This window comes from Aquila chrysaetos, chromosome 21 (genome assembly GCF_900496995.4).
Source record: "Aquila chrysaetos chrysaetos chromosome 21, bAquChr1.4, whole genome shotgun sequence".
Classification (NCBI taxonomy): domain Eukaryota; kingdom Metazoa; phylum Chordata; class Aves; order Accipitriformes; family Accipitridae; genus Aquila; species Aquila chrysaetos.
Genome location: NC_044024.1, coordinates 24,367,730 through 24,391,103, shown reverse-complemented (window position 1 = coordinate 24,391,103; position 23,374 = coordinate 24,367,730). Strand labels below are relative to the sequence as shown.

Sequence of the window (23,374 nt, the reverse complement as noted above, 5' to 3'; positions counted from 1 at the left end):
AGACCAGGAGGACTTAGCAAACACTGGTAAAAGTGAGGGCTGGTAGAGATCAGGAGGGTGTGCTGGAGGCCAAAATGTGACCTGCAGACATACCTTGTTGGGTTTTAAATTCTGTGTAACTTTAGGAAAGCGGGTGCTTCTGTGTCTGGCTCAGCAAAGGCTGATGCTCGCTGAGCACAAGGCAGATTGACCTGTCACCACCAAATGGTAGCGAAGCCAAACGCTGGATTGGGTTTTTTAGCCTGGTAAACCATCTGCAGTTGTACAATAATTGTACGCCTGGAGAGCACTGAGAACTGCATCCTAAATAAATCAAACCCATAACTCGCGGGGCTTGGGAAGAGCTGCGGCACTCCTTGCGCCGTGTGCCTGGCCATGGGCAGGGGTAGGAGGGCAACTTCAAGATGTAGTTGTGGCCAAGCCCAAGAAATGAAAAGAAATTGCAGCTGTCAGTTTTGGGCACAGATACAATGCGTCGTATTGATTTTTGGTATCTGAACTCCACGGCACAGGGCTTGCGTGGCGTGGATGTGTGAGCAAGAGCTTTCTTGCACCAGGGGCCAAGGGGAAACCACAAGCAGAAGGAGCAGGGGGAATTTGGGGCTGGCTGACCATGGCCTTAGGGGATGTACACCGGGATGTCCCCTCCCAGGTATAGATGGGGTGATGTGAGCAGCATCTCCTGCTGTTTCTCTCTCTCCTCCCTTCTTTCCTTGGTGGCAAACCTCTGCGTCGCTGATGATGAACCTTTGAGCTTGAGTTGCAATGAAGCATGTTTGGCTTTGATCTTGTAAAAAATAATAATTTGCGAGAGGCAGTAGGGGAACCTTTGTATCAAACGGCCCTTGGTATAATTTGCTAAGGATATCCTGTGCACCCCTGGGGCTTGCCATGCTTGTGCTGCTCTGAGTCAGCAGATGGGCTTCAGAGCCCATCAAAAAGCCGGGCTCGAAGTGAAAGCACCAGTTGCTCTGTGTCCTGGTGGAGCTGGCGGCCGGCTTTGCTGCCGGCTCCGCAGCACCCACAGCATCGCTTTTCTTGCCCCGGTGCTTGCTGCCTTGCCCCTTCCCTTCTGGCTCTGCTCTTGTTTCTTTGGCAGTCATTGATTTATTTTTTATTATTTTTTCTCTTTCCCTTGGGTTTTGAACAGAGCTCAAATTAATGCAGCCAATTCTTTTCCTCAGCGTCAGCAGCAACCTGTCATCGGGGTCGGTTTTATCCCACGAGCAGGAGGTGCTCGCTCTCGGCTGACGTGCCGGTACGCGTGCGTGGCCGGCAGAGCAGTGTCTGCCGGTGGTGTCGGAGGATTGCAGAGGCTGGAGGTGTTTACACCAAGTGCTGCTGCTGAGGTTTGTCCCTTTGGGCGGAGGAGGGCTGGGGTGCAAGCGCCATTCCCTGCTGCTGGGCTGGCACGGGGGCTCCGGGTGGCACCCGGCGGGCTCCCACCAGCTTGAGCGGTGGTGAGGATGCAGGGGCTGCAGGCGTGCGCATCTCTCCTGCGGTTGTCCTCTCCGTGAGTTGTATCTCACGCCCTGCCTATCAGCCGGGAAGCGAAAGCAGGGAGGCATGGAACAGCACGTGGGGGTGCGTGACGCCCGTGGGGTCTGCACGCACCCACAGCACGGGGCAGGGCAGGTCACAGTGATGCAGGTGAGGGCTTTGCCCACATCTCACCTGCTGCACAGGCTGACCTTCAGCAGCGCGGGTGCCTGCTGGCCAACTGGCACCCACCTAAAGCCGCTCCTCGCTGCCATCGTGCCGAGCAAAGGCACGCCGCACGTGTGCTGGAAGGACGCTGTGTGCCACTGTGTGTTACGCAATGGGAGAAATCCCACCCAGGTGTTTCCATGGCAAATATTTTTGGGTTTATGTTACTGCTTTGTTAAACTGCCGCTTCTCGTAGTTGCAGCCCTGCCCAGCTGCCAGGAGTTTCCCCAGGGGCCGGTGTGAGCATGGCTGGGGCCGGTTGACCCTTGGGCACAAGTGACATGGGGTTGTTTGTAAACTGTGTTAATATTTTATAACTTTTATATTTAGGGAGTTAATGACTATAAACAAAGCAGATTTTAATCTAATCAGCTATTCCTCGTGCCACATCAATCCTGGACATCAAAGCGAACATCAAAGTGAGAGGCATGAAAGGCTTCGAAGGCAGCGCCAACTGCTTCGCCCAGGTGCATCTCTGAGTGAGCTTCCTCGTCCCTGCTTCTGCCCCAGCCTGGTTTTTGAGGCTCCTCTCAGTTATCTTGGATCTAAAGGATGTTGTCCCAGCAAGGAAAACATGATTAACATAAGAACGGCCCTCAGGAACAAAGCAAAAGGCTGTTTAAACTTTTTGCATCTTTTCACCTCAGATGGCAGCGAAGCTGGGTGCTTCAAAGGCAGGCTGGAGCTCGTGGTGCGTGCGGCGTCTGTGCTGTGGGAGGTTGGCCAGGTGATGAGTGGCTCTCCCTCTGCCCTGCAGAGACTGTTGGGGAGCTTCTCGTGCCAATCCTTATTTTTAAATTCTTTTCCTGATGTCGGTCAGACTCTGAAACAAACCCTGTTCTTGTCCTTTGCTTTTTTTTTTTCCCTTTGTGTTTTGGTGGCCAGAGAGAATCCGTGGATGAACTGGGGTGGTGAGGGGTGCTCTGCTCCCCGTGCAGCCGGGAGCGTTGGGCTCTTACGGCAAGGCAGCCGCTCCACCTGGAGTGTCCTGGCAAAGCAAGGGACCGGCCCTGATTCAAAGGCACTTTGTAAGTTTTTAAAGCGTGAGTGCTCAAAAGGAAGTGCTGGGGAGCTGCCCCTGGCTGCAGTGATGGTGATGGGGGGTGTTATGGCTGTGCCATGGGAGCCCCCTCGTCCTGCCAGGCTTGGAGCACAGTGGGGAGCCCGGCAGATCCGGCTTGCGGCAGGGGACGGCTGCTGCAGAGTGTGCAAGAGCTCCCGGGCAGGCGGCCAGGAGCGTTTCCTCCCAGCCGCTTTCCCATGCCTGAGATGGGCTCCGAGGCTTGAGAAAAGCACCAGGGGCCGCAGAGAGGAAGCTGTTGGGAGCCTTTGCGCTCCTCAGCTTTTTTGGATGCAGCTGCTTTTCCACTGTCGCTCTTGGGGAAAAAAAAAAAAGTGAAAATATGTGTATATATGATGTACAAGGCTGCATTTGGGCAGGCCTTGATAAGGTTGCTGCAGCATTAACATATCCAAATATCCAATTGCTTAATTTTATAAGCCCCTTGAAATGGTGCAGGGAAGAGCTCAAGATCTCCTCTAGGCACTTGCAAATCCTATTTCAGGCAATTAGGAAGAGATGGTGCGATAGGCAGGGACCGGTGCGGGCAGGTCCCAGCAGGGCACCCGTGTGATTTGCCATTTGCAGGTGCTGGAAGCAGCCGTCCGCCCGGGGCGGGCAGGCAGAGTCCCCCTGCCATGGCTGGGGACAGCTGCCAGCACCGCTTACTGGTGAGGCTGGAGCCGGCCCTGGAGCACGCTGTGAGCGCTGGGATCGCTGGAGGCTCTGCAGGCGCTTGGTGGGAGGAGGTGGGTTGGAAAATACCTGCAAAAGGTGGGACTGCTCCCCGGCTGCTGAGCCGCAGGCGCTGGCCGGCCCCGCTGCCACCTCCCCTGCCCGCCCGGGGGACGACTTGGGGCTTTCTGCAGCCAGACTCTCTCCTGCTTCTGCTGGTTCATCCCATCCACGCTTAGATTACAGCCCCTTTTGACAGTGTTTTTCCTCTTCACCCCAAACGGGAGCCTGTGCGCCCTGCCGAGGTGTTTCTGGAGTGGAAGCGTGGCCGGGCTGGGCACCGTGTTGCTTTTCATCGGGGCTGCTCCTGCAGCAGCGCCGAGGTGAGGGGGTTCCTGCTGGGCTGCGATACGGGAGTGGGTATCACAGTGGGCATCGCTCGGAGCCGGGGCCGAAGGAGACCTGGAGGCACCGTGTGTGCACTGGGTGTCGGGTGTGATCTGGAGCACGGGTGAGAAAGGAGAGGCTGAATCCAGCCCCGAGTCGCCGCGTGCTTTCAGCTGCCTCCCTTTGCTTTGGGGGTGGCGTAGGGTAGGACTGGGAAGACTGCGGTATGGCAGGGAAAGGCTCTGCCCCTGGGCTCTGGGGCATCTCTGCTGGGAGAAACCAGCGTGCAGGTGCCAAAGGGCCGCGCTGCTGGCCCAGCACGCAGCGGGACAGGCAGTCATCCTCAGACTGGACCTGCTCATGTCTCCCGATGCTCTTGATGGGGTGCGCTGAGAGGGCACAGTTACGGACTGAGGCTCTGCTGCCCAGGTCTTGACTTTGGGTGTCTGTCTGGTGTCTGTAGGCAGCAGAGCAACGCTGAGCTCTGGCCCAACGTCCATCATGCGAAGCCTGAACTCCTCGGTTAAGGGGAGTGGGATGCCATAACGCCCAGTGCGGCGCTTCCCGTGAGCAAACAAGGTGAAAAACGCTCTGTAGGTTGACGAGGGATTGCAGGGCCCGTAGCTGAGTTTGGGGAGCTGTCGCTGATGGTGGCAGCTGGTCTGTGGTGGGACAGAGGTGGTGACGTGCAACGGGAATGAAACAACCGAAGAAGCCAGGGCAGGTGGATCCGGGGATGACTGTGTGTGGTTTCCGCCAGGTGATTGCTGCTGTTTGTCTCTTCCTGACTCTGATTTAATTAGAAAGCAAAGCCTCGTTCCTGGTGAAGGCTGTTGGGGTGTGGGCTGGAGAGAGGAATGCGTTTTGGGCTGGGTCTTTGGGCTTGAAAAAAAAGGTGACTGCTTGGGGCTGGGCACCCTTGTCTGGGATGGCGGCTAGCGGGCAGTAACACCCAGCTTTCCCTCTCCCACCTCTGGAGTACCAGCACCAAAGTCCCAAGCCGTTTTCCTTGTAGGCATCCCCCTCACCGAAGGCCATCTTGTCATGAATTTGGAAAGAAATCCTCAGCCTGCCCCTTCTGTGCTTCCTCGGCTGGGAGCTCCTGCTGCCCAGCTCGTGCTGTCTGTGCCCTCCAGCGCGGAGCATCCTCCGGGAGGGCTCAGCTCCTTCCGGCACCTCCTGGCTCCGAGCACCGCATGGCCGGACCCTGCCCTGCTCCCTCTTCCCAGATAATTAAATGCTCCCTCTCCTCTGTGAGAGATGTTCCCAGCCGGTGTCAATCTGGAGCAGCGACACGCTAATTCGGAGCAGAGAGCAGCTCTACAAGTGCTTCCCTCCACCGGGTCCCCGCGGGGAAGCAGCGGGGCTGATTAATTGATTGCTGGTTTGCTTCTAACGCAGAGCAGAGCTGGAGGCAGTGGGGCTGCTGCAAAGCCCACCCTGTCCCCCTCCTTGCTAATTAGCCCCTGCGCATGGCTGTGGTGAAGCTGGGGAGGGAAGCGTGTGGTTTCTCTTCTCGGCACCTGCCAGGCTGTTATTGTCTTCCCCTTTTGTTTTGGAGACCTGCCAGAAGCCGGCGCGAGGTCCGGAGGTGGGTTTGCAGCCTGTGCCTGCTGCGAGTTCGGTGGGGTTTTTATTAAGGTGGGACTATCGGTGTGCTCCCCTAGTGCCTGCTGCTTGCTTGTCCTCCAGCCCAGATGGAGAATTGTCCTGCAGCCTGGGTGGAGAGGGAGCTCAGTGGCTGCTGGGCGCGTGGAGGGGACAGCATTTGGGAGCGTGCTGGGATGCCGGCACTCGTGGTGCAACGTGGTGCTCTGCAAAACCGGAGCTTGGAAACAGTGAAGACAGAAGGTTCGGTCGCTTGCAGACAGCCCATTTCCAGGCTGGTGCAGGGGAGGCAATCTAAAAATACAAGCTTGTTTGCCTCCAGCTGGAGTTGATTTGGGCATCCCTGGTTGTTGCTGGAATGCAGTGGAGGACAGCTGAGAGATGGAAGTTTGCAGACTGTAATTTTGCTGCTCTTCCTTCCCCACCCCGTTCCTAAAAGGCAACGGCTGGGAGAAACGCAGAGCAGGAGGATGGTACGTTAGAGCTCGTGACCCACTTTGCTCAGAGTTTCCAGGACATGATTCACCTTTTCCCCTTCACTGAAAGGAGGCAGGGATGTGTAGCTGCTAGAGGGGATATTTAGAGATTTATCTTTGCTGTGCAGCAGAGCCTTTATGCATGGGAAACCAGCACGGCCTCCCGCTCCCATCTTGGGCAGCACTCACTAAAAGAAACATGAAATCATGTGGTTTCTCCTGTTTTTGTCTTCAGCCTTGCTGTCCAAGTCCTCTTCCCTGGCTGGGCTGGAAGGTGATGGAGAGGAGCTTGCTGCTGCCCCTCCTCCCGTCCCCTCCAGTCGGCTCTCCTGTCCCTCAGCACCCCTGGGCGCTGGTCCGAGCTGGTGGCTCGGCTCAGGTGGACGGTGTGGTGAGATGCTTCAGCCAGGCTGTAGTAGCAGTGTTGGGGTGATGTGCCGGACTCCCCTGGGCGCCCGTTTCTGGTGGAGAGGAGCTGCCCTGGAGAGCTGCTCTCTGACGTCTCTGCTCTCCTCTCTCCTAGGTACCAGACCACCTTCCCTGGTTTTTGATGCTGAATCAGGATCGTTTTAACTAAAGATGGAAACACTGGAGTCAGAATTGACCTGCCCAATCTGCCTGGAGTTATTCGAAGACCCTCTCTTGCTGCCGTGCGCCCACAGCCTCTGTTTCAGCTGCGCCCACCGCATCCTGGTCTCCAGCTGCTCCTCCAGTGAGTCCATCGAGCCCATCACTGCCTTCCAGTGCCCCACGTGCCGCTATGTCATCTCCCTCAACCACCGGGGCCTGGAGGGCCTCAAGAGGAATGTGACCCTGCAAAACATCATCGACCGCTTCCAGAAGGCATCCCTGAGCGGCCCCAACTCCCCCAGCGAGAGCCGCCGCGAGAGGACGTACCGCAACAGCCCTACCATGTCCGTGGCCGGCGAGAGGATCGCCTGCCAGTTCTGCGAGCAGGATCCCCCGCGTGACGCGGTGAAGACGTGCATCACCTGTGAGGTGTCCTACTGCGACCGCTGCCTGCGGGCCACCCACCCCAACAAGAAGCCCTTCACCAGCCACCGTCTGGTGGAGCCCGTGCCCGACGCGCACTTCCGAGGACTCACGTGCTTGGAGCACGAGAACGAGAAGGTGAACATGTACTGTGTTGCTGACGACCAGCTCATCTGTGCCTTATGTAAACTGGTGGGCCGCCACCGGGACCACCAAGTGGCATCCCTCAGCGATCGCTTTGAGAAGCTGAAGGTAAGCACCCGGCGCGGCTGCAGCGAGCCGGCGGGCGAGGGCGTCTGCAAGGGCCGGTATTTGCGGAGGGATGGTTGTCAGAGCAGAAGCTGGTTCCGGATGCCTCAGGCGGCACCTCTGGTTTAAGCCAAACGACTCCTGAAAGATACATGGGCTGCAGGATGCAGCTTGTGGGCTCCGCCAGGACCCCGGTACCAGGAGGCTGAGCTGGGTCTCGCTTGCGCAATTAGAGCAAAGTCTTTGCCGGTTTATTTTTCTCCTGCTGGTGCGTGTGTGCCAAGCCCAGGCATTGGACCTTTGCCCCAAACGGCCAGACAGTGAAACACCGTTGGGCACCGAGGTGCCCTGCGGCTGTTGCCTCAGGAGGGTGGCTTTCCCCCAGCATTCGTCCTGTCCTGTGAGAGCTGGGGTGGCAAAGAGTGGCCTGGGGGAACCTGTGAGCACGATCCCCTGAAGCTGTTGCGCTCAGGCCGTGCCTGCTGAGCCCTCTCGGAGGATGGGAGCAGGACAGGTTGGGCTGTGGGCATTGCCTCTTGGAAAGCCACTCTGCAGGCTTCCAGCCTGCAGGCTGCGGTGTGTGGGAACCCTCCTGCTGTCCATAAAACCTCCCCTGCAGGCTTTACCCATGCCTGAGGACCGCTGTCCCCCAAGAAGTGCTTCGGGGAGTGCTTTCATGTCCTCCTCAAGCCGGCTTGCTCAAAGCTTCTCTGTTGTGAGAGAGGAGAGGGCCAGGCTCTGGGAAGTAATGGGTGATGAATGGGTTGGGAGCAGTCCTGCTGAGGAGGACTTGGGGATGCTGGTGGGTGAAAGATTGGACATGAGCCATCAACGTGTGCTCACAGCCCAGAAAGCCAACTGTGCCCTGGGTGCGTGGCCAGCAGGTCGAGGAAGGGGATTCTCCCCCTCTACTCCGCTCTGGTGAGACCCCCCTGGAGCTCTGCATCTGGCTGTGGGGTCCCCAGCACAAGGAGGATGTGGACCTGTTGGAGTGGGACCTGAGGAGGCCACAGAAATGGTCTGAGGGATGGAACCCCTCTGCTAGAAGAAAGGCTGAGAGAGTTGGGGTTGTTCAGCCTGGAGAAGAGAAGGCTCCGCAGGGAGACCTTATTGCGGCATTTCAGTAGATAAAGGGGGCTTCTGAGAGAGGCAGAGAGAGAGTTTTTACCAAGGCCTGTAGCAACAGGACAGGGGGCAATGGTTTTAAACTGAAAGAGGGTAGGTTTAGGTTGGACATAAAGAGGAAATCCTTTACGACAGGGGTGGTGAGACATTAGAACAGATTTCCTGGAGAAGCTGTGGATGCCCCATCCGTGGAAGTGTTCAAGGTCAGGTTGGATGGGGCTTTGAGCAGCCTCATCAAGTGGAAGGTGCCCCTGCCCATGGCAGGGGGGTGGACTAGATGGTCTTTGAAGGTCCCTCCCCACCCAAACCCTTCTGTGAGGCAGCGATGGAGCTCTCCTCTGCTTCCAAAGCACCCCAGACTCCTCTGTCCTTCGCCCTCCCATGGGATCTCAGCACTTCGGCTTTTTGCAGATGCCATCTGCGGAGGGGCCATCGGGAGCTGTCCTCTCCCAGATGGAGGCTTCTGAAGACCCCCCCCCCCGCCATGGTCCTGTTGCCTGGGGTCTCCCTTCCACCTGCGTCCTCCCGAGACCAGTGTTTCCAGCAGCAGGGAGCTCCTGTGGTGGGGAGCCTCTTCTCTGACAGCCCACGCTTTCCATCCTAATTTCCCCCGAGCTGAAGCGGCAGAAACAGGCAATCGTTCTCCAGCTCCCTTCACTTGTAGCACGTATTGATCTGAGCTGAATTACTGTTCTGCTGCTCTTCAGGTAGGAGAGAGCAAACTTCCCAGGGATCCCTCTGGAGTACTTTGAAGCTTAATTTTTATGCAGTGGCTGCGGTTGTACTGAATATTGTGTGAACCCGTATGGATGATGTTTGACCTATATAAAGTTAGAAATCCCTCTCTGTCCCCCGTGCATTCCACATGAGTCTGCAAAACACTTTTAATTCCTCTTTTTTTAATATTAAAAAAAAAAAAAAAAAAAAAAGCTGGTCCCATTAGAGGTCACGCTGGTGAGGCTGTAACTGTGGCAGCAGTCATATTCCCATTATAACCCTTCTTATGTGTTTCCAGCTGCTTCTTCCTTGGTCCATTCTCCCTTAACGTTCTGGGCTTGTTCTGACCCAAAAGTGCTTTTCTTGGTTCTTTGTCTTGTTAATGTTTTGAACAAAATTGATCTGTCTGCTGTTGTGTTTTTTAAGGGCAGAAGAAATATTTCTATCAGTCTAGCAAAAATACAGAAGACTTTTTTTTTATGTGCAGGCCAGATTATTTTTTTCCTCCTTTTCTTTCTGGGCATCAGTTTGTTTAAAAGAAAAAATCTTTCTAGATGTCCAGTTTCCTGGGCTGGTTTCCCACCTACCCTTCTCCAAAATCTCCCAAACCCGATGTGACATGCCCAGTGATGTGACTTAAAACATCTGCGGCGGCAGGAGGAACATGCTGTAGGATGTCCCGTACTTTATTTCTGTCTCCCACCGTGTTCCAGCTGCAAGGCCTGCCTTTCGGTAGGTGCTGCCAAAAGGTTACGGTGCCGGTGTGTGCCCATGAAGTGTCTGGGGTCCGTGGTGGCTGATATTTGCCTTCAGACCTTGGTGTGCCTGTCTCGTCTTCGCATCACGCCTCACCTAAGCTTCCCCTGGTGTGTGGAGCAGCGCCAGCAGCCCGGTCCTTAGTCCAGGACATTCTTTTTCCATGAGGAAATGTCTCAATTAGCAAATTGGAAACCTTAGAAAGAAATGACCATGTATGTTTGCGTGCAGTAAAACCCGGGGATAGAAATTAAAACCCTTTTAATATTTTCCCCCCTAATCTGGCCCATGTCAGCTAGCCAGGCAAATTCATCTGAAGACAAAAACGCTTGACAACCTAAACTGCTTCTTCAAACAGCCAAATTTTGCACATTGCCAGAACACCATTTACTGTTTTTTCTTTTAATAACAGTCTTAAGTGATTTTGGATGAGGAGGGAAGCTCTCCTCTGCTAGAAACATTCTTTCTGTGCTATTCATCCTTCCCAGCTCCCCGTTCCACTGCAGGAGCTGTAGCTGAGTTGGGGACAGGGGAGAGGGCAGCCACGCTGCCTCTGCCCGAGCCTGCCCGCCGGTGGCAGATGTGGCTTTATCCTACGTGTGGGGGGACCTCAGTTACGTGTCTGTAATCCCTGCCTCTGGCCGTGCATCGGTTGGGCTTTTTTTTGGATGGTGCTTTTCCTAATGCTCTACCTCCACCGCAGGAATTGTGCGGGATCAATGCCGAGCTTTAACGGCAGAGTTGGTATTTGGATTATTATTTTGTGTCGTCTTCCTCGTACAGCTTCAGTCTATAGTTCTGACCACAGCGTGCTCTCTGGCAATACTTGAAATCCTTGCAAGGATCTAAAATACTTGCAATCATTAAAAATGTGCTAGGATGGGAGCACCGGCAGGATGCAGCCGCCTGGGAACCTGCAGCTGATGGAGCTGGCTGCTCCCTCCCGCAGCTGCCTCGCCCCCCAGGTCTGCCCGAAGTCCCCCCGTGCCCCACGGCAGAGCTCTGCCCCCTCCTTTCTCTCTTTAAGTCATTAATCAGGGAGTTACGTTGCAGCCAGCCTGCTCTTGAAGTTCCGCGGTACACTTGGGCGTCGAGCAGCGAGCAGTTGCTCTTAAATCTCCGGCTTTGATCCCGTAGCTAGAGTGAGCTGGAAACGCCTTTCAAGTTGGTTGTTTTTTTTTTTTTTTTAATGGAAAATTGGGTTTTGAACCGAGTAACTTCATTTTGTCAAACGGGCTGTGCTTTCCACAAAAATCTTTGGTGGGGAATTTTTTTTTTTCCTTTTTAGAAGAGCTGAATGCCTGAAAACCATACTGTTGTGTCTAAACCCTAAACCATCTCCCAGTCCTCCCCTTCCCCTCTGAGCTTATTTTACATCAGAAATCTCTAGTGCATGCGTGCAGTGTGGCTTTCCCATGGAGAGGCTCTGCAATGATCTGTCCATACCATATTATACACCTCAAGGTGTTTTAGGAACCATCTTTAATCCCTTTAACGCATATTACGGATTTTTATTTTGTGCATCTTCAACTCCACTTGTTTATGTTATAAAGAAGCTAGTAAGTGCGAGCAGTTTTCCTGAACTGCGGTAAATCTGAGTCGTGAACATTGCTGGGCTGAGGTTTTGGACCTGCCCCGTGGTTGCTCACATAATACCCGTTGCTTTGGGATAAAGTAGTTCTTGCTCTGATTATGGTGCTGTTTGCCAGCGCATAATTCTGCACCCTGTTCTTTCAAGCCCACGAGTTGGCTCGTCCATAAAAGCAACTTCGCCGTGTGCTTCACCTCGGACATTGGCAGTTGCCTGCCAGCGCCAGCAGCCGCTGGCAGAAATGATGCAAACACCAGAGATGCTGACAATGCAGGATAAACCGCAGTTATTTTCAATCCTGGCTGTCCAACACTGCTAGAGTTGCTGTGCCAAAAGCATCCACCTGTTTTTAAGATGGACAGAGAGGGTTTTCCCAGCTCCCCTCCCCTTTACTGGGACTTGCAGCCTAGCCCTTGTCAGCTGGGAGCTGGGGTCTGGGAGCATCTGAATTTAAGAGGGGACCGTGCAGTATGCCAGGCAGGACGGGGCGGAGGTCGAAGTGCTGGGCTTGCCCGTGTGGCGCGGGAGCGTGTCCGGGAGCTTTCCAAAGCTGGGATGCCTGGGATGGATGCAGCAGCGTCCTTTTTCCCTGGGAAGGCTCCACATCAAGGGTTATCAGCTACAGAGATGACGAGGGAAGGGAAAACCAGCTCTTTGGATAGAAAAGTGCTTCATAATAAAGTGGCTATTTCCCAGCGCTGCACTTGAGTGCTCGGAGAACTGCGGATATGGGAGATGAAATATTTCGTGGTAGCATCCTGCCAGGCAAGTGGTGTGGGTGAGGACAGGCAAGCGGATGATGCGAGAGGGACCCGGAGGGAAGGCAAGCGAGAGGCACGATGCTTTTAAGAGGTTGGATTTCCGCCCGTGTTTTCTGCTTGCTTCGAGGTTTCGGTGTTTGCTCATAGCAACCTATTTGAGTGGGTCCTGTTGCAGTGTGACCCATGGTGCTGAGGCTCGTGCTGAAATATTCACGTGTAATCCTGTGCCGACAGACACTTCTCTTCAACCAGAAGGGCTTGCCTCGTGCTGCCGCCTTTTATTCATTTACAGTTGCAATGGCTAGAGAAAGAAGTGCTCCTTCCCTTCTCCCTCACCAGGCAAGGTGGAATTCACATTAACATTTACACTGGTAAGGGAGCGCAGGCATGTGTCTCTGCTTCAAGCTGGCCTGCCCAGCCAGAGCCTTGAGAGAGGGCACGTGCTGGGCTCTTCAGGCAGAGACTTGGCATGCTGCTGGTTGAGGATTCATCCGGCGACATAATTACGTCTGTGCAGAGCAGGCAGCTCCAGCACCCGCTCGGCTTTGAAGCGGCACCCATTCAGCTGGGAGAAGAACCTGATAGTGCCTTCAGAAAGTGGACCTAAGTTAACATTGTGTGTTTGAAGGTGTCTTCGCATCTCTTGTCCTCTTGCTGCTCACCTTACAGGTCGCTGGCTGCCCAAACCCCCCCGGCATGAGCTCTCGGAGGTCCTGGGGTGCCACCTGAGTGTGTCTTTTGGGAAGTGCGCTGCTTGGAGTGCCCTTGCTCAGCCTTGGGCCACCAGTTCTGCCACGTTGTGCAGCCCTGCTTGCGGTGGTGAAGCATCTGCCGGCGGTACGGACCGGGCTTGCTCGTTGATGGCGTTGGCCTCTGCTTCCCCAACCCGACGGGCAGCGCGGGCACTCCCGATGTGTGAGCTTGGCTGTGAGCAAAGTGCATCAGGATTTTGGTGCTTGTTTTCCCTCTCTGCATGTTCAGGAAGGGTCGAGACGTTGAACACAATCAGTGGCAAAGAAGTCCGTCAGCCTGGGTTGATGGCTGAAAATCAACATTAAAGATCAAATTAAAAATGTATGTAGATTAAGAGCAAAACTAATGGCTTGACCTAGATAAAGCGAGCGCCCAGGACAGCAGCACATTATCTGCCGAGTAAAATCTCGGCCAATTATAAATTCAGATTGCTTGAAACTCATAATTATGATCCTCTCTGCGGAGCGCTGCCCTGGCGCGGGTCCTGCCTGCACCGGTGGTGGCTGCCGCCGCGCCGGGGCCGGGCACGAGGTTACGCTGCGCAGTGACTCCCTGCGAGGGAGAGATTACAGCAAGAAAGGCTTTGACTGAAGAGCTCTGGCTCGCTCCTTCTGTCCGTGATTTGCGGTGGAAGGAGTTTTCAGAGAAAGGATTTTGCCTTAATTATTCTCTCCTGTCCTTTGGCTCTCTACCTGCTCTGTTCCCTTTGCAGGAACCGGATAAGGGCCAGCTCAGAGGAGGCTTTTCCTTTGCCATTGCTGAGGCTTCTGTTGATTGACAGGCTGGGAATACCAAAAAAAAAAAAAAAAAAAGTGTTTTGTCACACTTTTATATCCGCTCTTTGCTAGAGAAAGAGCAATAAGGCAGGTGGAAAGCCCGCCGTCTGTTATGCTTCAGAGAGGTATGCTGCCTCCAGTGGGTTTATGTGAGTGGGACTCAAGATTAAAAAAACCAAAAAACTCCCTGTGCTAGACAAATTGTATGCAGAGAACTGATAGTTATTCCAAGGCTCTTAAGAGAGTGGTGGGGTAGAAAAATGAGAAAAAAACCTTCCTTCATGCTGCAATATAGGACTTCTTTACCTTGGGACTTGTGAACATGTTCTCACTTGCGCTGTGTGAGTCACTGAGATTGCTGCTTAATTTATAATTTACTGTGCTGCCATGGGGCTAAACTGAATTTTTATACATATATATATATATATTTCCCCCACACAAAGAAGAGTTAGCTGAGAATGATGGTTACAATTGTAACTGCTGTGACTCCTACACAGAACATGGGGGGCTGTTACCAGCAAAAATAGAGAAAGCTGTGGTTGTGTTGTAGCTGTCAGCTCCTTTACCCTTAACCACAGCAGACATGGTTTTGCTGCTTCTCTTTGAGACCCATTTAGAGAAGGACATGCAAACCCAGCTGAGGCTTGCTCCAGACCAGGTTTGTAGTGGTGGGAGCTGGATTGGCCCTGCTGCTTTGGGGACCCTGGGAGGGTGACACATGGTCACCTGTGGATGCTGCAGCCCCAGCCATGCTGGCAGAGGGGCTTTGAGCCCCCCTTGGCCGCAGCCCTGCCTTAGCCGCAGTTCAAGCTTGCCTACAGCGGTTGTAGTACTGGTGCAGGCAAGTCCTTCCCTCGCAGCTGTGCTGGAGAGCCAGGTGCCTGCACCGTGACCTGCCACAGCTTTGGGATGATGAACTGGGGCTGCAGCTGCTGGGGTTATCGATGGGCATTTTGGGGGAAGCAGAGCCCCTGCCTTCCCCTGCCAGCTGGCTCCTCAGCCTTACTTGCAGTTTGTTTTGCTTGAGTCCAGGCATCTCTACTCCTCAGCAAACTCCTGAGGCTTTTTAGCATCGGCTTCTTTCTCCTAAGGCACGTAGACAGTGGGGGGAAGAAAACCACAGTGTGCTTTTATTGTTATTTCGGGTTGAGTTTGTAGTCTAGTGACTGGTTATAAGAGATGTTTCTGAGCAGGGGAGACCTGTGGTCCAAAACAGGGTCTCCAGTGCAGGGTTATCGGTCCCATCGTTTTGTTTGCAGTGGCAACCAAATGCCTTGCAAAGCAGCAAGCACTTAACTGATGTTGAACACATGCAAAAGAGCATCTTGCCTTGTCCCTGATGCAGACAAAGGCCTTTGATCCTCGGCCAGGTTCCCATATCAAGGGATTGCCCCTGCCTCTGTCTAGCAGTGCAGCGTGCCCTTTGGATGTCATGCAGCGGGAGTCAGTCATTGCTATGGCTTGGATGCCGAAATTGCAACCAGTTGAGGACCCCTTAATGGGAAATTGCGAAAGGTCCTGGGAGGTCTGGCACACCTGCATGAGCCAAGGGCACCTGCAGCCGTGCTCGGCCCCGTGGAGGGGACACTCCCCAGGATGTGGCATGCTCTCCCCAGGGAGCTGCAGGCTGCTCGGATGCAGGGAAGCTCCATGCACTGGAAGCTGTAGCTGTGGAAATAAGGCTGGCAATAAATAAGGTTGAAAGTAAAGCTTGGAGCTGTGGCCCTGTTTTCTGGTGGGCTTTGGTAGGTTTTTTGGGTTTTGGTTTTTTTTTTTTTTTTTTTTGCACGCTAGTGGGAAGCATCAGCAAGGCCGGGTGGTCTGCATGTGGGTCTGCCCACCTTCGAGCTGCTGCCCTGGGGTCGCAGAAGCCCCAAGAGGCAGGAGGAGGCTCACGAGCACATCTGGGGCTGGTGTCACCTCCCCGCAGCCGGGGCTGCCCTTACCCTTTTGCTCAGATTGCACTGAAAACGCTCACTTGATGCGCGTGGCAGGAGCATGTCACCCAGTCGGCTGCCGCAGCGTAATGCGCCCCGGGGCAGGTGGGAGCACGGCACTGCTTTGGCTGTAGAATTTAGTATGAGTCCTATGGAAACACAACATTTTCCTGGCTGCTTTGCCCTGTGATAGGAGGGGAATCAAAATGAGCCCTGGTGTCTGATGTAGCTCCCAATTTAAGTTTTCCGTTAGCATGGAGGGCACAAGTGTTGGTAACTGCTTAAATATCGATCATTTGTAGGTCACGGGGACCAGAAATTGTCACTGAGTGCTGGGATCCTTGTTTTGTTTTTCCCAGAAATGTGCTTTTGGGGGGGGGGAAGGTGTTGGATTTTTTTCTTTCTTTTTTTTTTTTTTTTTTTTTTTTTTTAACTAAGCTATTATGAGTCTTGAGATAGCAGACTTGAGAAACTGTGTTGGTTAGGTTAATCTCTTGCTTTTTCCAAAACTACTTTCACATCCAAGCTGATTTCAATGTTACTATCTCAAGAGCAGCTTGAGCTGGAAAATGAAAGTGCAAAGCCGTGCAAAAATCACTCATAACACTGTGTTTGGGATGAGGCTAAAGGAATTAATCTCCAGCCTTTGTGTCCTGTGAGATAGCAGGCCAGAACTGAAGTCTATGGAAGAAGCAAGATGGTAAGCAGATTAATTTATTTTTAAATAATAGGTGTCACCTTCTATTAAGTTCCCCTCCCCTCCAAATGCCTTAATTTCAGAAAGTGGCTGGTGGTCAATCTGTTCACCTGTTGCATCAGCCTCAAGCAGTAGGAAGTGATGAAGGTGATGGTTAAGGATATGAATGAATTTCACCCTTGTTGGGCTTGATAAACCAAAATTCATGGCTCTTATCAGCTGTGTGAGCGTGGCACTGCAGGCGCGGGACACTGCTGGGGAAGATGCTCGTGGGGACTGGAGAGATGACGGCAACAAGGAATGTGCCATTGACCCGCTGCCTGGCAGTGCTCGGTACAGATCCCTCAGTTAAGGGCTGTGGCAGAAGGTGAGCGGCCATGCCCAGGACAGCAAGGTCAGAGGAGCAAGGGAAGGGCAGATGTGGGATGTTGGGGTATCCAGGCAGCAGCCCTGGCCCTTCAGCTCCTTGCTTTTCAGCTCCTTGCTTTGGGAGATGTCTCACTTGGGAAATCGCCAGCTTTTGATGGGAGAGGGGCTGCCAAGAGTGTCAAACAGCATCTTCCGTGTGCTGGCTTTCGGGATGGTTTTCAAAGGATGCAGCTGACTTGAATGCCGCATCTCTGCAATCTTGCAACCAGCTGGTGCCTGCGCCTGCCGCAGCCTCGCCTGCAGCCTCCCGGCTTCTCCCAGCTTGAGGGCTCCTCCAGGCCTTCGTTGTGGCAACAGCAAAGCATCAGATATGCTTTCAGAAGCACAAAGAAGAGGAATAAAATAAAAGTCCCTGAACCTTTTGCCATCAACGTCGGCAACACACTCGGGATGAGTCCGTGTGGGCCACGTTTCTGCTCATGCATGAGGATGAGGCCAGAGGATGCTTGGACCACATTATCACTTGCAGGGACACCACTGATGTCCCTGTGCCATCCCTTGCACTCCTTACAAGTAGTATTTGCAGTGGTGGTTTGCTTTAATTTTAATTAGCTGTTCCTCTCTGGGCTGCTGGCAAGATGCTGGTGTGGGCAGTGGCCAAACAAGGTTTTGAAAAAACCAGTGTGCAATGCCAAGAGCCATTCAGCTGGTCCAGGGGCTGCTGTGCCTCTGGTGCTGCTTTCCCGGCGGACAACGGTGTGTTTTGCACTGGTGGGGTCTGCACTTCCTTACGACGCTGCCAGGTACCCAGCTCAAGGATGCTGTAAATAAATAGTACTTGAAACACGACGCTTCCACTCAGGGGGCTAGCCAGAAATGAAAATGCATCCAAGTTACCAAAGGGGGACGGGGAGTTTTTTTGGCAAACATTGTTGCACCGGTAAATCAGAAATGAAAAATTTATAAGCGCATCAAATTCAAATTGTATGAGTACAGCAGCTCCTGATCGTTAGGTATTAAACTCTTGCTTAACTTTATGCCTTATGATGGTTGACTCTTACACGGTGATTAGTTGGGTGGGAATAATTTGTGTGGAGGTGCTGCTCGTGCCTCCTGCTGGCGCTGGGCAGGATGTAGAGGGAAATGCTGGTGCTGGAGGTAAACAATTTCCTGTTGAGAAGGACTTGTGGAGGAGCTGGGGTACGTTGCAAGGGAAGGAGCTTTCTCCCTGCTGCAAGAACCTGGCAGAACCTGTGTTTTATGACCTGTTGTGAATGTTCTCTTGCTCGTGTCGTAGACCTTGGGGCTTGAAGACTGCCAAGAAAATTAACGATGAGCAGGAAAAAGTCTCTGGTTCTCACCTCCTTGGAGAGGGATATATCCCTGGGCTCCAGGAGGAGGGAGACGTGAAAACGAGCAGGAAAATGTTAGGCAGCAGCATGCATCCTGCTTGGGAGCTGGGCTTTTTGTGGTGGCCCAGGTCTGTGCTGGGACCTTGTCGCTGCCTCTGACCCGGCTGCGGCCGCCTCTCTGAGACCGCTGGCAGTGCTGGTGCCTTGATCGTCTGGACAGCGGTCTGGCAACCTCAACTCAACGTTGAGTTTGGGAGATGCTGCCCTGTTGGTTGTGCCGATAGGTTTTACTCCTGATGCTGTTTTGCACAACTCCCATCAGGTGGTGGTTGCTCTGGACCTGAAATAATGTGTTCAAATGCTGCAGGGTCCAACTGTGGCCTTTACTGGGCTCTTCTGCAGTTAGTGTGGTGTCCATCAAACAGGGTTGTGTGTGAGGTGACAGGTTTAGCAGTAGAGTTTAGCAGTGCTATTTCTGGAGAAGGGGAGTAATCTCTGAGATCTAATACTTAATACTACTTTCCAGCATAAACAAATCCATGCCAGTCCTTGAGCCATGGCGCTGTAGTTTTTCAAGCCAATTTATCTTCCCATCAAACCTAATCTATGTTCCAGTCATCCCTTGTCATGTGATTTAACAGATTTTTTTTTTTTTTTTTTTTTTCCCCTCTGTCAACAGACTTGTTAACAATACAGTTACTTTTATGTTAGAGTTTTCTTTATAGGATCTCTCTGGATGGCTCAAATCTCTGTTATCTTTTGCAGTTTTTAAATTTCCATTTAATCCTGATTCTTGTCTCCACGTACTCCTGCTGTTTCTCTGCCATATAAACTCTTTCAGGGAAAACTTACCCCCTTGCACGTGGTTTCCTTCCCAGAACAGGTACTTTTGTTTCCTGAAACAACTGCAAGCCATTATCTTTTCAAGGCTTCTGTTTTGTGATGTTTTTAAGGGTGTGAGTGGAACTTCAGCTCTTTCAGTTCTGCATGAATAGGTTTTTTTTAAAAAAAAAAATCAGTGCAACTCCAGATCCCATGGCAAGTCTGCAGCAGTGGAGGATTCCCTGTGTGGGAGGTGATGCTCCACCAGCTGCGCAGCATTACCTTGTGGCCTGTCCCCCAGGGACCTCTTCTTTGGGGTGCTTGGGTGCATTTTCTGCTTCTTGCTCCCTTTCCTTGGGTTCTTGTAAGATGGTTTTGCTCCTTGCAGATCTGAGCCTTGCCCAAGGGCAGGATGGTATTTAAGAGTGTTTATCCTCAGCTATGTTGCAGTGCTCCTGCTTCCAGCAAGCTCATGCTACCTGTGCCGCCTTTTTTTTTTTTTTTTTTTTTTTTCTTCTGAGCTTTTACTCTGAATTTTCCTCTTTGCTTTGTGGCTTTGGTAACCCAATTCCTTGGAGCTTGCACTTGGTATGTCTTGTGGTCTGCTGTGTTCCCGTGGCTTCTCCTGAGTTCTCAGCAGTGTTTTCTGGCAGCCTCGCACTCTCCGTCCCCGATTCCTGCACCACCAGCTCTCCGTGGTTCCCCAAGACGTTCCCTGCTGCACGCTTGACTCCACACCCTCAGGTCTATCACAGGGGTCTCAGGATGGGGCAAGTTGTTCTTTTTGGACTTGTAGGTATGTTTTCCTTGTGACACTCTTATCCCAAAATGTTTTCTGCAGCATGTCCTTAGGTTTCTTCAGCAGAGTCTGATTATCTGTCTTGCTTTTTCCTCCCTTAGCTGTAGGTTATTAAGCTGTTCAGTGCTCTACCCTGGCCCTGTTCGGGGACCCCTTCCCTTGCAGGTGACCCTCTTGCATTCATGGGCTAAGAAGGGTATGAGTCTCGATGCTCCTTCGTCTGATGGCTGTGTTTCTGGAGAGCTCGTGGCTGCTGCATTTTCTCCTTTATTAGGATTTTTCCCTTTCTGAAGTCACCCACGCTGTGTGGTGACTTTAGCCGTGTCGGTGACAAGCCCTGCCTGAAATCAGACCGCGGTGGGCAGACCTCGTTGGGAAGGGGAGATGGGCCTCGGGCTGCTTGCGCTGCTGGAAGGTGGCACCTTGTGAACATGCTCGTTGGAGGGAGAGAAAGTCCGCGTTCTCTTTAAGTGCTTAGCCAGCGGTTTTGGAGAGCGTAGCCCTGCTTTTATCTCTTGCACTGCTGCCCCACGAGCATCACCACCGAGGGTGGTGGGTCGCGTTGCCCCCTTGCCCGCCGTGCTCCTTGCCTGCTCGGCACGGGGCTGCGCGCTCCCCTGCCCGGCGCGAGCTTGCAGTTCCCGGGGCGCGGGGCTGCTGCGGAGAAGCCACGGGCTCAGCTCGCCAAGCGTGCGGCTCCTTAGGGAGAAGCGCCGGCCCTCTCCCTCCTGCCTGGCACCCGGACCCCTCCGCTCGCTGAAGCAGCCGGCAGCTTTGCCAAAGGATTAATATTCCTGCCCCGAGTAGCTGTTGTTTAATATTCAGGATATATTGCGTTATGGGCATAATGAATATTCAAGAGCGTGAATTAGCATAGCTCAGTTAATTATGCTCCGTGTGCAATCGGGAAGGCACTGGCTCTCGTTAGGCCTGTGCTCAGCTATTCGCGGCGCATACTCTCGCTTGGAAAATGCGTCCCAGCAACGTTCAGTATCTTTAAGTAATTTGGAGAATTGGTTGCGTGCACTGGGGCGAGCGTCACGTGAATTTCTTAGCAGGCTGGAAGTCATGCTCTGAGATGCTGAATATTGCTATTATTATCACATTAGACCCTTAAATAGGCTTACAGGTGTTATTAAGTGATTTTACCATGACGGCTGACATGCTTTTTTAAAAAACCTACTTTGAATATCCTATCAGTGTAGTTTGATGTGCCCTTTTATAGAAATTAATGTACAGTAGCAGTGCATCTGATGATAAAAATCCTCCTGTATTTGGAGCGGAAATGGATCTTGGTACCTTGAGCTGAGGGATGCGGGGGGTTACCTGCTCCATTCTTCCAGCCGGCTGCAGGCCGGTCCCTGGAGTGTCCCAGCTCCTGCTTTGGGCTTTCTCCTTTTCAGTGTGCTAGCTCCATGGAGACCGTCCCATTGCTGGAAGGTGCACGTTATCCGTTGTGGAGCTGAGCACCTCCCACATTGCTGGCAGGCTCCGGCTCGCCTTGGGTGCTGCAACCATTCGCTTGACCTTAAAGGTCTTTTCCAACCTAAGTGATTCTATGAACGGCTGGTAGATCAACCCACCTTATTTTGATCTTTATCTATAAACAGGTATGTCTGTGATGAGGAAAGCAGAGGTGTGTCCCCAGAATCTCCTGAGCTGGCTTCTAAATGAACACATTCTTGCACCTGTAATATTTTTTCAGAGCTCCTGTCTGGGTGGTCCATAGGAGGCCATAGGATGTTGTGACTGTATAATGGTATATGAGGTGCAATGTAAGCATATAGCTTCTATGCTACCAATCTGTAACATATAGCATCTGTGTCAGAAGATGGAAGCACTGCTGTGGGCCATGCAGCCGAGCTGGATGACAGCACTGAGCTAGCATTGAGAGTGAATTCTTGCTTGCTAATTAAACTGATGAGGCGGTCAGTCCTCCTGACCTGCCTTTCTCTGGTGACGGGGCTCTGGCCGTATGCAGCAGGGTCAGGGCTGCCTTCAGATGTTTGAAGCGTCTGTGTGAGCCGTGTAACTTTGGGAGCTGGGGAGCCGACGTGCTGGTTTTGGGGTGTAGATCGCCCTGCTTGTCTTTGCTGCTGGGAGCAAAAGAAGATGTGAAGAGCAGAGATGTTTGTGATTGTCTCTAAGGCACGGATTAGGTGTCTCTTCTGCTCCTGCCTGTTGCCTTCCTTTTATTTGGTTGGTTTGGGAGTGTATTTTGCTTTGATGGGAACCTGCCCAAAAAGTGTCCTCGGGAGGGATACCTAGCACCATCGCCTGCATGCTGCTCCACACGGCTCCGATCGGCACCCGATCCCGTCAGCCTTGTGCAAGCAGTGCTTCGCTAAATGCGCTCTAGAGAGAGACCCCGGGCTCCCGCAGGGGAGACCCGAGCAGCTGAGGGCAGGGCGTGCTCCTGCCCGGCGGCCGGCGGTGCGGGCGGCCAGGGAGCAGCAGGCTGGGATGCTCCTCGCGTGAAAAGCCTTCTCCACCTGGGAAAGCGATGGGATTAATCAGCTGCATCCTGCTGTCTCCTCCAAGCGCGGCCCTTTCGGAGCCCCGTCAGCCGAGCGGGAGGAAGGAGCCGTGCGTGGAGCAGCTTTGGCAGGCTGTGCTCGTTGGAGGGAGGCTCCGAAGCCTCACCCGTGCTGCGATCCGAACAGCAACCGGCCCGGCTTCTCGCTCATCCTCCGTGTGCCGATACTCCTCCCTTCGGGGACGGAAAATGCGTGGCTCAGAGGAAGCACGCTTCTTCTGACGCAGCTTGTTTGCGTCCTCGGCCAGCTGGCCGTAGGACAAGGAGGAAGGTTTCGCGGTGTCCCCCGGCTGAGCAGCCGGTGCTGTGACTTTCAGGGCACATCTGGTTGCCAGGGGCCGGGATTTGGGCATTTTAGTTTTCAAAATCGGCATGATATGCAGCCGAATCCTTGTGAGCCTGCTGAACCCCTTTCCACTCCTATGGGCATCTCTGATTTATGGGATAAGCCCAGAAAATAATGTGCAAAAAGGCGTGTGTCATGCGGGTTGTGCCAAAGCAATAAATCCAGATTCCTTCCTTGTTTCTCTAAAGGGCTTTTGGGAACCAAATATCCGGCATCCAAGAGAAAACGTGCATGGGTTGTCTTTCAGCGTGTGCTGTTTGGCTTTATTTATTTATTTTTACGGTGACGATGATTGGAAAATAAAGGTCACGAGGCGAAGGAGCCTGATGGATACGCCCACTGCAGCTCCACGTCCTGGCAATCGTCTGACGTTTGTGGTGGAGTGATCCATAAAAATCCAGCCTATAATGTAAAACATCAAAAAAAAATGCCCCCTCTTTGGCCTCCCAAGGAAGGAATTATGTCCTGCCTGAAGCTCTCCCAGTACTATGAAGAAGGAGACGGTTCCAAGAGCAGTGGTTCAAGGGTAATGGGGTCTGCAGCGTGGCGCCTAACAAAATTGAAAGCTCTTTCTAAAGTGTATTTGTAAAGGTTTATCTCAAAATAACTTACCCTGAGCACTTCCATACTGCTTAAAATGGTATTCTTCCCAGATAACTGGTGTGGGGAACCATTTTTTATTAACGCTGGGTGGAGGTTTGTGGGTTTATTGGGTGCAAAAGTTTAAAGCTGGATATTTTCTGATGGTATCTGCAGGCATAAAACTGGGCAAGGGTCTCGGGGAAGCCATAAGCCCCGTAGCGGTGTCTGGGGAACGCTGAACTTTTATGAGACTAATCGCTATGTTAAAGCCAAGAGAGTTTAAGTCCGAATTTCTTTCCA

General features: G+C 52.9%; 1 protein-coding gene across 3 annotated transcripts in view; it reads left to right on the top strand.

The window, feature by feature from the left end:
• Positions 1 to 23,374, top strand: part of MID2 (midline 2) — a 138,917-nt gene that overhangs the window by 36,942 nt on the left and 78,601 nt on the right. For all 3 annotated transcript variants that reach the window (XM_041119209.1, XM_029996715.2, XM_029996714.2), the window contains exon 2: positions 6,437 to 7,158. In XM_041119209.1, the coding sequence (XP_040975143.1) occupies positions 6,493 to 7,158 (666 nt within the window). In that variant the 5' untranslated portion in view covers positions 6,437 to 6,492. The remainder of the gene's footprint in view (positions 1 to 6,436; positions 7,159 to 23,374) is intronic.